This window comes from Phoenix dactylifera, unplaced genomic scaffold (genome assembly GCF_009389715.1).
Source record: "Phoenix dactylifera cultivar Barhee BC4 unplaced genomic scaffold, palm_55x_up_171113_PBpolish2nd_filt_p 001075F, whole genome shotgun sequence".
NCBI lineage: Eukaryota > Viridiplantae > Streptophyta > Magnoliopsida > Arecales > Arecaceae > Phoenix > Phoenix dactylifera.
In genome coordinates this window covers 24,881-37,717 of record NW_024068423.1, presented here as the reverse complement: position 1 = coordinate 37,717, position 12,837 = coordinate 24,881, and the positions used below count along the sequence as shown (strand labels likewise).

Here is a 12,837-nt window from a genome sequence, read left to right as displayed (position 1 = left end):
ATGATGGGAGGCAAAATGGATCGTCCTACCCCAGCATGGAACCACCCAATTTTTGCCGAGCAGACCTCAGAACCGAGCAGGCCAGGCCTCAACCTTGCTAAGAGTCGAGCCAACCTCGGACCCCGCCGAAGACCGAGCCGACCTCGGCCAGAGGCGACGCCGATCTTGGACCCTGCTAAAGGCCGAGCCGACCTCAGCCCTATCAAAGAACAAATCTGGAAAGATATCTCCCAAATCCTCTGCCCACAAGATTGATCTCCGTGATTCACGCCGCCTCCAGCTAATGACCAGCTAATCATAGCTCAGTCCGAGACTTCAGGTAATGGCCGAGATCCTCACCGTATAAAAAGGAGGTAGGAAAAGGCCTTCGGTAAGCCATTAAAAGCAAAACAAAGCAATTCAAAATACTTAGAAACCTCTCGAAAAACTCTGCTAACTTAGCCATCGGAGGGCCCTCACTGGAATTCCCGGCCAAGGCTTTGTGCAGGTACCCCAAAGTGTAGGAGGTGGCTTCCTTTCTTCCCTTTCTCCATCCCGGCCGGCGTCTTCTCGGCTTCCTCCGGCGTGGTCACCCTCAGGCCAAATTTCAACCACAACAATCACCATTGCTTGTTCATTACATTCCTTCTTTACTCAGGGATCATCATAAAAATCGATAAGCATTTAAAATAGCTTAATGATTAAAGAAAGCCAAAAATTAATGGCAAACTTGTAGCTCATGTCCTTCATTTCTCCACACCCTGTCTTGATGTTGCCAAACACTGATGTACATAGCCTGGGATGGTGTGAGCTTGGTGAGCACGCCCTAAATTGCCTAGATGGAGAGCCACCACCTTCACATCCATGTGCATGGTCATCACATAAACCTTCTTCTCATACTTGCTGCTACCTCTCCTTCCACATAAACTACTTCGAAAAGATGTCGCCTTTCTTTAGCTCTGGCGGAGCTCTCACCTACAACCAATTAAGCCACATAATCCCATTACATACCAATATGGAAACAGGCACATGCCACTTTTTGCATATAGATGCTGGATAATCTTAAAGGGTCATGAAATTCTACTGAGGACTTCTCAATGTCTACAGTCATGCTTGGAGCAAAATTTAAAGATAATGAACAATGGAATCTTCAAGAGTTATTAAAATAAAATATCTGGAATATTTACTTATGGCGAAGCTTTTCTTTTCATTTACCACTTTAGTTACTCAAACTCACCGAATATTTTAGCACTTAAAATACAGAAAAATTCGAATTTTTAGTATGCCCCAAATTGAGTACGAAAATCACAAAATAACCGAAGTACCTAACATTCACATAAAAGGTCGAAATCTAAGACTCCAAGGACATAATAAAACTGCAACTAACTGAAAACAAGTCCAAGAACAAAAATAATCTGAACTCAAACCTACTTCAAACATGCAATACATAGATAAGGATTTGTTTAGAAACATCATGTTCAATATAAACATGACTATTTTACCCACTTATGTTACTAATTAAATAATCCAAAACTAGGGTCCAAAACTGAGCAGCTCGCAAGCTGCTTGAGCTCGACTCGGATCCAAACTTGACTCAACTCGACTCGACTCGACTATTACCAACCTTGAGTCGATCTTGAGTAGCTCGAATAGTTTTTTGAATCAAGCTCGAGTAACAAAATATTTGACATGAAACTTGTGAGCCTAATCGACTATATATATTTTTAATAATATTATATTTATAATAATATATATTATTAATTTAATATTTTAAAATATAATATTTATTTTTAAATCTGACCTAGCTTCTAACTTTTGTCTATATATTTTAATTATGACCAAGGCTCGAATTCGAGCTCAAGTTTGAGCTCGAATATTAGCTTGGTTGATATTCGAGTCGAGACAAGTCAATCTTAAGTATTGTTTTTTTTCTAATTGAGTCAACTTTAAGCTTGGATATTAAGACTGGATCGACCTCGAATTGAGTTTTGAGTCTAACTATTTTGAATCGAGTTGAGCTCAAGTCTCTAACTACTCCACTTGGCTCGGCTGAGTTGAACCTCTATCCAAAACTGTGTTGTTCCTAATTATTCTGTGTCATACGTAATTGCACTTGCATAGGAATGTAGGGTGAAACTGTCTTGGCTTATATTATTGGTTTTCTGATGTTCATTGGTCCTCAGTGTATGCATTTGAAAACATACAGTAGTGTTTTGCTTCCAAGTGGGTGATTTGCATTTCCACTTATAAGTGAATAAAGTGTACGAAAGAAATGATATAAATTTGAAAAACTCCTTAATGACATGGAGTATTTGACAACCATCTTGATTCTCTTGCAACCTTTGTCTATTTTATTGCTATCCTTAATAATATACGGAAATCATTTCTTGGCCTTTTTTGTTCATCCTTAAGTATGTTATTGTTGATAAGTAAATATGTTTTTGAAACCGACAAAATATGCTAATTAAAGTCACACGTTCATTTTGGTGCTGATATTATTTCAAATTCTTGTGTCTTACGAAATCTTTCATATGTTATTTTCTGATCTTTTGGCACTATTTCATTGCTGATATTCCATCAAAGTTGTCAGGCTACTTGATGAATCTATGGTTCCATCTACAGGTAGTACCCTGGAACCATATGTTTTGTTTCATGGCAGCCAAGTTCCCGGTCCTGGTACTGATTGCAGTGCAAATCAATTGGGAAGTGATGAACAGTTGCACATCAAACATTGTCCTGTGATTCTGATGTGTCCTGTAGCGCCAATATGGATTCTGCCACCAAACATACAGAAAGCTCTGACTGATTTGCATTAACCAAAACATTTATAGTTGCTTCTAACTGATTAGCATTAACCAAAACATTTATAGTTGCTTCTAAAGAGAAACAAGATTATTCTAAAGCCAATGCTCGAAGCAAGCTATTTATAGTACCGTGCTGTGTGTAGGAAACTATGAAAAGAATGATAGTAAAGGGGACATGCCCTTTTTAGTAATCTTGCAAGTGATTCCTTTGTTAGACTCATAATTACAGAAGATGGATCATAGCACGGTAAACACCCTGATGAAGTTTCTGCAAATATACAAGAACCCCAGTCAATTGCCTGCCATGCACAGGGTAAGCAAACTAACGAAGAAGCACAACTGTCTCAAAATGAATCATTATCCAAGGCAGGATCGTGCCTTATGGAAAATAGTGACGGTGACTACGTGGATGCTTCTATTCATTCTGATCAATCAGAGTATCAAAATGGGAATCCTGACAAATGTGACAAATGGAAAATGAATAGGAATGAACTGGAGAATGTAAGTGCTTTACAAATGCCATCAAACACTTCTGAGGGAGAAATTTCACAATTATCTAGAAAGGGGAAAAATCTAGTCTCCAACATAAAAAAGAAAAATGAAGAGCAACAAAGTCCAATTTCGACCAATAAATCACATACGATCAGTCATCCCATGTAGTACATGTATAGTTTAACAAGAGCTAAACATAGTCCTCTCACATGCATCATACGACACAAACTAGTTATTAGTAATTCCAAAGCATAAACCTAACCAATGAGAGAACATAAACCCAAGCAGTGCCATCAGCATAGAGACAATCAGTAACCTGAACCATAGACGCACGAAATCATAGCTTACAAAACTAGATAAAGCCAAACCAGATGCATACCTCTTGTCATTCTTTACATCAAAAGAGAACTCAGATGCCTCTAACTGGCTGTCAAGCGTTCATGCCAACTGGCACCTCAAAAGTAAACAAAACATCCACCATTACAAACATAAAACTAAGCTCCAAAAGGACTCGTGACAGTCAGCTTTTTCTGCATAACATCTCGCCAACTTCCTTCCAGTATTCAACTAATTTATGGTCTTGGGGTTTCACCTGTTCTAGCTTGCCTGCAGCAAATATGGCGTATGCATCAGCAGCATACCTGTGGAGTAGACAAGACAGCAGCAAAACATGTCAGCCCACTATGAATATTCTAGCCAGATGTTGGGGAAATTGAACAAGAAACACAAAAATAACCTCAAATAATTTGATGGAAACAAAGAGGTTAAAGTTAGATCCACTCACTTGCCAATGCCAGGGAGCTGGGTCACATGAGTCCAGTCACCTTTCAAGTAACGTTCAGAAAGATCAATGATCAACTGAGCACGCTTCCACTGCAAGCCCAGGCTCCGCAACTTATCCACCATCTGCTCCTTCAATTTCTTGTTCACGGACTTTGCATCAGGAAACTGAAGGAAAAAACCTGGCAATACTTTTTGAACCTGCACCCGAGGTGACACGTGAATCGGCTGACGGCCATGACAAGTGCAATCTATATTCATGTTCAATTTTTGTTTGGAACTTGTTTCCCTTGTCATTTTTTCCATATTAGAAAAAGACCTTTTGAAGGCTTTATTATGGGGGGCAGGGGGGATGTGGTCTCTCTACTACTCAGCATGTATATATCAGCATTTCATTCTGACCAGTCGCTAAGGAAAGAGCAGTAGCAACCTATCTAGGAATCTAGCAAGCAAGAACACTGTGCAGGGAGAGAATTAATTGAAACAAGAAAATCCAGTTCATACCCAGATATCAGGTATGTTATATATGCAGCTTATTTTCCCTCCTTTCTTTTCTTTTTTTGAACTTTTAGGTTTCCCATTAAGCCATTCAACTCTGCACCCAAGTTGTTTTCCCACTTTATCTTATCCTTTTAAGATTATGCGTTCGCCAAAGGTTCTATGATATATCTGCCCTCATCAGATTATTTCCAACAGTTGGAGTATGGTGCAGCATAAAACAGGATTTGAAGAACATTGAACATAAAGTTCCCAAAGATCTTGCCATTGGTCAATTTAGGAAGACCGAAAGAAAGGAAACAGAGCAACAGATCGGAACATTGTTTGTTTCTTCTTTTATGGTTATGCAATCACTTACAATGTGTTACTATAGTCAGAGTAACCAAATAATTTCTCAGCATCACCATTGCACTTGCATCCGATTGTAGGTTGGCTGTGGCACCATACATGCTCGCGTACTTGTATATCGAATTTGCTCCACCATGGTCAATAAGGAAGTCATGATCAATGTTGAAGGTCCGTTGTATTTACCATAGTTATGGCTATTTTCCTACTTTCCAAAGCTTTGACCTGAAGATCAAGATTGATCAGTACCAACTATTCTTCCACATGGTCATGATCAATATCATGCAAATCCGAGTGAATAAGCTTTGGCAAATACATTGCCTTCTTTTTGGGCTTTGCTATCAATTCGGATAACAATTTGTTCCCACCCTCCCTTCAATTTTCTTATAGCCTTCCTGGTTCATCAATTTGAGCAAATTAATATAGGATTCAGCTAGTAGGAAACTTCAACTTGCTTCGACATCAGCATCATCAAGATGGAACAAGCCATCCAGGGTGAGTTTTTTCATGGTTTACAACCTTCACCAAGCTTTAATTTCACAATCAAACAATAATGGAGTCAATAATACTTTGAACCATAATGTGATTACAAGAATTGAATAATTAGTGATACATCTTCTATATTAAACAATATCCTTCAAATCACATGGGTATACCTTTTATAGTTTCTTCAATTACAACATAAATAGAAAATAATCTTGAGCCATCCCCTTTTTCTAAAAAAAATACTTATATGATATATACAAAATACGTAAAATTTATTGATATCTTCAATTATTTTAGATAGTAATTTTTTAAAATATTTTAAAAGGAATGAAATAAAAGGATATCCATTTTTCATTTTATATCAAATAGAAAAAGTTAATTCTTTGTATGAAAAGAATTGATAACTAAAATGAATACCATACCCGAAGTTATATGTGGACCTCTAGAGAGTTGTTACATTCAACCTTGTCCAAATTATTGATGAGGAGTTTTTTAGACATTTGGTAAGTGGTATATGTGGCCTCATTAAAATTAACAATAATGATATAGGGACGCTTGGCCAAAGGACCTCAAGTAAATTATGTGGTCTTATTTATATCCGTAGGAAGAAGGATTAGTGTGACCTCATCCGATTTACCGATTCATCAAGGAGGATTTATATGGCATCATTGAAGAATTCATACTGCCTTGTCAGCACCGAAACTAACAAATTCCACCCAAGATGCCATAATAATCTATCCAAACTACCATAATAAGCCAAGCAATCCAAAAGGAGACCAAGCCATTATGGGAAACATTTTAAATATGGCAAGCTTCCATAGTAACCCAAGCATCATGGGAAACTTAAATTGACGCTTACTAAGTTGTATATTATTGATTCGAACCAAACCCAAAATGTTCGGGTTCAGGTGAGTCCATTTTGAATCGGCCCCATCCTTTCTTGACCCAAACTACACCCGAATGACATTAGGATTCAATTAGGTGAGAAAAAGATCCAGATCTGACCTAGATTTTTAGATCGGGTCCAATTTTCGAACCCAACCCAATTCACGAGTCTTCAAATATGGATTGAGTCAAGTCTAATCAAGTTGGCACCGTGTTGGCTCACAGGTTGACCAAAGCAACTTGAAGTTCTGATGCTAAGATAAAAATATTGAGAATATAGAAAATTAATATCATTAGAAGATAAAAACGAAATATTTCTGTTATATAATTTACAACATTTTAAGATTTAATTATAAGTCTAGAAATGACGCAATTATTGAAGAAATCTATCAAGAAATCTCAACATTTTCCCACTTTATTATTTTTGTTTACTCAGATTTTACATCATCCCTCGTGAAAGGCATCAAAGGCTATTCAATGATGCTTGATTATAAGCACTAATCTTTGGTAAATCCTCTAAGCCCACTATAAAACAACTACACACATGAATCCTATTCCGTGCTCATTCCGAAGAAAAGGAGTGGGACATCCCGGACATGATTATTGGAAATGGCTATACTAAAATCTTAATATATTTCACGTAATCTACATGTTGCATTAAACAAAGGTTACAATTATCATTGCAAATTGTACAATCTACATTCTTGTTAAAAGAGATCGTTTACATGTATCTAGTAAAAGCAATGTTCATTATGGTGAATTCAAATTGAAGTTTGTAGCATGTCAATGCTAATAATATTCAAATGTTTTTGAACTAGAGCTAAAATCTAAACATTGTTCAAAAAATTCAGAATTGCAAACATCTAAATCCTCTTTTTCAGAATTCCTAGGCCGCTTCATCGCATTTGTTCAAAACTCTAGCTCTAGGTCTTGCATCAATGCGGTATTCATTGCAAACCCAATCCATACAAAGTTTAAGATGATATCTTCTTCAATAAGAAGAAACAATTATAAAACTATGAAGCTTATCTGATGCAAAATTATTGTTACAAGAGCATAATTCCAAGTATGGTCTTCCAAAGAAGAAAGATCAATCAATTACAACTAATTCTATAGTGAAATCACAAAAGGGACATCCGTCAAACCATAGGAAGGAAGATCCACATCTTTTCCACCAAAACCTACACATCCCACTTCGAAACCTTGTCCATCATAAAGTTTTGGATAGTGTCGGCCGCCTTTTACAAGATTTGTGCATCCATCACTTTTAGGTGTGGTGAACGAACAAAATCAAACATTTTGCCAATAAGGATTGGAAAGAAAGGGATTGATAAGATTACAAGGAAAGCAAGATGTTGGTTCTAAGACCTTTCAACAAGAAACCACTTTTGATAGAAAATCTTGTCAATAGACATTGTTCTTAGACAAGCTAGTATAGGTCATCAAGAAAACATTGCTTCCAAAATCTCTTGATAACAAAGTAACATACTACTATGGATAGCGCAATCCATTCACATTGGTCCATAATGCGATGACCCAAATATATGGAGCTCCAAAACTCCCTATTTACTCTAGGCACATTGTGTTTGAGATTACAGGCATCATTTATACGTACATATATACATATATACATACAAGCATACATGCATGCATGCATGCATCCATACATGAAATGCATACATACACACATGCATGCAAGCATGTATCCATCCATCCATTTATGTGCATCATGCTTGCATGCATACATAAAGTTTGAGCATTAGGATTTAGGGATATACCTGCTAAGTATAAGATTTTACCATAAACCTTGACAAATTAACAAATAATTCATTATCATATTTTATATACGCATGTATACATATAGATACATAGTACCAAGTTTTTAAATAATGGTGGAACAGCTTGATGTCCACCAGGAATGGGCCGAGATGGGGCGAGTCGTTTACCATCCTGAGTGTTGATATGAAAGGTGTCTCATCCATGGAAAAAAAAATACTAGGACAAACCTATCCCGCATTATTTAAGACCTTGATACATGCATGCATGCATACATGTGTATATAAATATATACATACATATATGTGCTTGTGCATGTCTTTATTTAACCATTGTTATTAAATGACTAGATCATTAATTATAGATGTTTAAATCACTTAAAAGTTGATTAGGTGATTAAATAAAGGAAATTATGCATGTCTATATGCATGAGTTGCCTTAGCTATCAAGTTAACATGAGTCATAAAACTAAGCGTGCAAGTTGACCAAAGTCACAAATTTTCCAACCTTGTTAAACAAACTAGTTACAAAAGGTGAAAGTTACATTAAAAAGAGAAACGGTGCTATTTGTTTAACTTTTAAGAGGGAAAAAAAAGCTTCCTTTGTTAGATTGATTTGATTAAAGAAATATTTACACTACTTTGATGTTCAATTGTATTGAAAGTGTAGTTAGCACTTGAATGAGGTGGATTTAAAATTTGGGAGGCCTGTGTGGTGTTCTATAACATAAGATGCATTGTTATCAGGACACAGCACATGAGTGTCAAATGCCCATGTGTCATAAAGTGTCTGACATAGCAAGCTTAGAAAATTAAGGACATGGCACAAATTTCATACATATATATATGTATCTTCATATGTATATATGTTCATATGTATATATGCATGAGTGCAATGACACACACATGATACACATGTAGCACCTCACACACTAAATAAATATCAGGTCTGTTTTTGAACCACTGAGGGAAAACTTGAAGTTTCTTCTAAAATAAAGCCCAACCCTCTTAGCTCATGGTGAATCGGATCTAATAACCATTTGATCTTAAACCCACTTTCCATAAGATATGCGCTGCAGATCTTTCTACATTCTAAATCCCTAAGGATCAATAAGGTTCCTATGGCTTGCCTCCTATAGCAATGAAGGTGATAGACATGCCTATAGCAATGGGATGCCATTAAGTGTCTTGAGTAATTTTTCAAAATCAATGAATATTTAATATTGGGCTATCATGTGAGAAATAAGATTCTAATCTCAAACACGAACTAATTAGATTCGTAGCTGAGGTTAAGACCCTCAATTATATGATCGTAACTACAGTTATAGAAAGCTGATGATATATGATTTGTTTGTGGCTCTATACGAACCAAAGTCAAAAGTGCAATGTAAGGAAACGATATAGACATCAGGAAAACTATTTTGTTAAGGTGATAAGGTGATAAGGGCCTGTAAGTGTACAGAATGACCTTGTGTGATAATTAGAAAATAGCCAAGGCCAACAAACATAAACATATTACCTTATTCTGTTATTATGATTGGAGGATTGCTTTGTACATAAGGTGATTCCAACTTGGGAGAAGCAATGCTACACAAACCATCTGTCCATGTTGGAAAATATGCTAGCACATCAAATTAGTAAATAGAAAGGCAAGGAAGGAGAGAGAGGAAAAAAAAAATAGCTAGAACGAGAAGGGGAAGAAAAAGAGGGAAAAGCCCACAACCACCGCCTTGCACAGCCATTGTTGACTACTATATGCCACTGTTGCATGGGCATTTCTACTACCCATAAGGAAAGAAGAAAGACAATCATATGGTGAGAACCTAATGAGAGTGATTTATGACAACATATAACTTAAGAAATAATTAGAGCTAGAAGCGGGCCGGGCCGGATTGGGCCATGCCCCTACTCGTACCTGGCCCAAATTTTTTCTCGAGCTTCGGGACAAGCTTAGACCCCAAAATTTTTGGATAATCCAGGCTCAATCCCGAGCCCGAGCCTAGCCCAAATTATCCGTTTGGGCCAAGAATAGATTCAGCCAGACCCGACTGAAATTTAATATTTCATAATATTGCTTCACAAGGCAATAATCTAGTTAAAAATTTGGCTTTCTCCTATAGCACATGTAAATGATGCATGATACATTATTCTCAGCCAATCACATACTCGAGCTCGGCCCAAAAAACAAATGGGCTCTACATTTTAAGCCCAAACTCAATTTGAATTTTGTCGGGCCTAGCCCGAAGCCCAACCCAAGCGCATTTCCAGCCCTTTCTATACATTACCTCTACTCTTCCTAAGCAAGTTCATGTAAAGAGGCCATGCAATGGCATGTGGCAATTCATCCATGATGTGGATAAATTAGTTTCTTTTTTAGTTCTAACAATGACAACTAGTTATACATTTTCACAAGTTTCGATAGGAACTTTGCAATTGTATGTTTCCATCCAGGAAACTCCAGGTCCAGTTAACACCGACATGGGTTCGGATGATAAAATTTTGATTTTGAGAATTATGAATGGGCCGCATGAAGCAGCTAATTTGACATATTAGTGCAGCCTTAGCAGCTCTAAGGCTTCAAAATAAAATTGATATGTTTCAAGTCCCAAATCTTGCAAGATATGAAATTCTTCTTATAAACAGGAAAAAAAAGAGAGGGGCTAAAGAAGAAAAGAAGATGGAATACAGGAGGAAAATAAGTCCAGAGAAATTAGGCAAGAATTGATGAAGGGCATCTGAGACTAGCACCTTCAGTAACATCAAGAACACCTCAAATTTCGAAAATATATTTGGCAAAATCATGCAATGGTCGTACCAAAACAAAATTAGGAGAACATGGCGATAGCACAAGCAGAACATTGGCTTGGAGAGGAGAGTGGAAGAAATAAGGTTTGATATGATGACACAAAAGTGATGTTTAAGGCAACTAGAAAGTGATGAAATTACACCCAAAATCTAGTGATAAAAATTCAAGAATGCAGACAACAAAACATCTAGGCATCTTTTCTAACGTCCCTAGGCTACTTCGTTGCTCATGTTTAAAGCCTTTTCTCAAGGTTTTCCGTCAATTTGGTACTCATTGCAAATGAACGAATAAAACTTTTTCTGTTATCTTCCTTATGCAAGCAAGGGCAACTCATCTCACCAATAAAACTTTTGGGGGAGAAAAGGGAAGCTACCTGATCGCCCGTTGTTACATTGAGCAGGATGCATATAACCAGGACCCTCCAGGGATCGAAGCAGTGTCTTTCTTGCAGGAGGTTGTGGGACGACCGCGGAGCATCCCACATATCGTGATCACTGACTCTCCTGTAGGCGTCCGAGTACTTCTCCTCGGCAGATAGCTGGATGCTGCGCCGCTTTCTCCTCCCCTTGCTGCGTTTCTGCGGCTGCCTGTTTGCATCCGTCCTGCCTTTGTTGCCCGTCGTCCTTGGCCTCTTCCTGGTGGCCGCGCCACTGGATGAGGCTTTCGCCTTCCCAGTGATATCTTTCTTGACATCAACGACGACAAACCTCTCGGCAGGACAGGGGAAGAAACGGGTGACCCGTCTGACGGTGGTGGTGGAGGCGGCTGTCATCTTCCTTTTCCTATTCCTGAGAGACGGCGGTGGAGGAGGAGTGCCGGGGCTAAGGAGGTCTTCTCCCTTTCCTATTCTATCATCAACCCTTCTTCCTTTGTAGGCAAAGGATGCAATGAACTCGGCAGGCGACAGGCCGTTGAGGATGCTCGCCGGTCTTGTCATGGTGGTCTTCTTCCTATTGGTAGTGCTCTGGAGCGACGATGATGGTAGTGGTGGTGGTGGAGGAGGAGTATTGTTGTTGTTGCTGTTGTTGCTGCTGCTGTTGTTAGGGCTGAGGAGGCGCCATCCCTGTCCTACTCTTTTATCAACCCTTCTCCTCCTCCTCCTCCTCCTCCTCCGCTGCTGTTCCTCTTCCTGATACCATCGTCATGTCCTCCGCCTCCTCCTTTGTAGGCGAAGGATGCGAAGAACTCTTCAAGCGATTGGCCGTCGAAGGCAGGCTTGCTGCTGGTGGCCATGGTTTCCTATCGATCTCCTCCCCTTCTTCAGGGATTTCAGCTGGGCAATTCAATTAAAAAAGAAACGGAACAAAAGAAACAAACCGCGGCAAAACGAAACTTGAATTTGAGACCAGGCGCCGAAAAGCAAAGATCGGGGGATAGGGCACCCCCGCTCGCCCCGCCGTTACCCTCACCCTCCACCCTACGCACATACCTTCTCTTCCCCGTCTTTAAAACAAACAAATAAATAAATAAATAAATTTATTAATTTAATTTTCGACCCGATCTAACCATTTAATTCATCAAACTCACCCAGTCAACTTGTTATGCTCCCGACTCATAAAGAACTCTCCCCACAAGTATTCAAGACATCTCAATATGATATCATAATTATGCAGCAAAATCATTAATCAATAATATGCAAACTTTATTTTTTTAACTAACACAACTTACTATATTTCACAATTCTAACAATAGTTTTAAGATAAAACATCAATTTAAATAAACCCTAATCTAGAATAACTTGTGCCAGAGTTTTTCAAATCGTTCTCTCATATTGAAAACCCTTGTAGTCTAGTTCTATAAATCTGAAAAAAAAATAATAAATCGTATAATAAACTAAACAACCCAGTAAGCAATGAGCACTCTAGCTAGATAAATCAGGCAATAATATACAGAAAATAAGTATATACACAATACTAAGATACAAATCAAATCTTTCTTAAATTCTGAAAAATTCTTTTTTCATGAATTCGAATTTTTTCAAATATTC

General features: G+C 38.0%; 1 protein-coding gene across 1 annotated transcript; it reads right to left on the bottom strand.

Annotated features, from left to right (window-relative positions):
* Positions 1 to 3,402: 3,402 nt before the first annotated feature.
* LOC120107916 (methyl-CpG-binding domain protein 4-like protein) lies at positions 3,403 to 12,258 on the bottom strand. The gene is made up of 3 exons (XM_039121442.1): positions 11,224 to 12,258; positions 4,060 to 4,256; positions 3,403 to 3,916 (listed from the first exon to the last, which is right to left on the bottom strand). Exons 1-3 carry the CDS (start codon positions 11,785 to 11,787, stop codon positions 3,796 to 3,798), a joined length of 882 nt encoding a protein of 293 aa, XP_038977370.1. The 5' UTR covers positions 11,788 to 12,258; the 3' UTR covers positions 3,403 to 3,795.
* Between the last annotated feature and the right edge of the window lie 579 nt (positions 12,259 to 12,837).